Below are 1,445 nucleotides of genomic sequence, written 5' to 3' on the forward strand. Positions count from 1 at the left end.
AGCAGTGCATTGAGCTCTCAGGGTCTTCATAGATTTAGTAAACATGATGAATGTCATGGATGTACTTTTAGTCAGCACTTTAAAAAAAACAGTTAGTGAGTACAGTACTTCATGAGAAAAGTGTGAAAAAAAATGTACAGTGGCCATGTGAAATAGTCAGACTGTGACTTTAGAAAACACAAGCAAAGAGAAAAACATTACAACATTTAGCACCTGAATTTATTGATTATTCATGATCTCCAAATCCAAGGTGGTTGAGAACCTAGAACCTGGAGACCTGATAGAAATCTTCCGTCCTGGATTTCAGCACTGGGCTGTGTACGTTGGTGAGGGAGACGTTGTTGACTTGGTTACTCTTGGTGAGTCATTTCTTTACACTTTACATTGCAAACACTGAACAGTCCAAGTAAGTGTGAGTGCAGACGTTTTATTTTGGTTGAGCTTGAACAAAACTCATCATAAAACATGTTACAAACCATCACCACATATACCTTGTATAAACTGTGTGCCTCTTTATCCTTAGAAATTTCAGCAATCATATCAGAAGTGCCAGGTGAAGTGAGAAAGATAAAACTCCAAGATGTGGTCAACAAAGACAATTGGCAAAAAAATAACATAACACATCCAAACTATGACACCAGTTTGAAACCCAGGCCAAAGCAAAAAATTGTGAATGAAGCCCTTTCACATGTGGGGAAGAATGTGAAGTACACTGCTGCTTTTTGGAACTGTGAGCACTTTGCCACCAAGTGCCGTTATGGCACAGCTCTGTCTCTACAGGTATGTAGGTGGATGGTTTAAATGGATCCTTTAATATAGTCATATACTCTGTCAAGTAGAACAAAATCAGTATACTACAGTTTTTGCAGCTAAACTAATATTTTGTGTTTTTGTGTGTTATCTTTTGGTACAGGTGATTAAGACGTTTGAAAAGTTTGTTGAAGTGGGAGCTGGTTTTCTAAGTTCCTTGGCTGCATCAGCTTCCCGAGCGTCCCACTCCTCCTGAACACATTCCTCTGTCAGTATTCAGTAGATACTGATATTCTTTAGTCAGGCTGCATGTTGTTATAATCAAGTTCCATGTTACTTTCTCCTGCTACATTCCCATTTGCCATTTCCTCCAGTCCCTTAGTTGCCACTCTCCACCAGTCCTCCAGATGCCCTCTGACTTTTCTGTCTGTGGGTCAATGACGTATCAGGATTTTCAACATGTCAATTTTAAAATAACTAAAATGGGAATATCTATTGCAGTAGTTCAAACATTAAGAATGTAAAGTACACATAAATTCATATTAAAATAGTAAATTAGGTTATTTTATGTGTTTTTTCATCTCAATGAATTAGAACTGATCTTAAAAAAAGTCATGTGGTGCGACCATGATCTATCTTAAAATAAATGAATTTCCTTAACATGCTTAAATATTTTTTTTTACAAGTTTTGAGTA

General features: G+C 36.9%; 1 protein-coding gene across 1 annotated transcript; it reads left to right on the plus strand.

Annotated features, from left to right (window-relative positions):
- Positions 1-232: 232 nt before the first annotated feature.
- On the plus strand, positions 233-1,006 carry LOC133986378 (phospholipase A and acyltransferase 1-like). The gene is made up of 3 exons (XM_062426200.1): positions 233-359; positions 524-780; positions 914-1,006. The coding sequence occupies exons 1-3, from the start codon at positions 233-235 to the stop codon at positions 1,004-1,006; spliced, it is 477 nt and encodes a 158-aa protein (XP_062282184.1).
- Positions 1,007-1,445: the final 439 nt, after the last annotated feature.

Source organism: Scomber scombrus, chromosome 9 (assembly GCF_963691925.1).
Source record: "Scomber scombrus chromosome 9, fScoSco1.1, whole genome shotgun sequence".
NCBI lineage: Eukaryota > Metazoa > Chordata > Actinopteri > Scombriformes > Scombridae > Scomber > Scomber scombrus.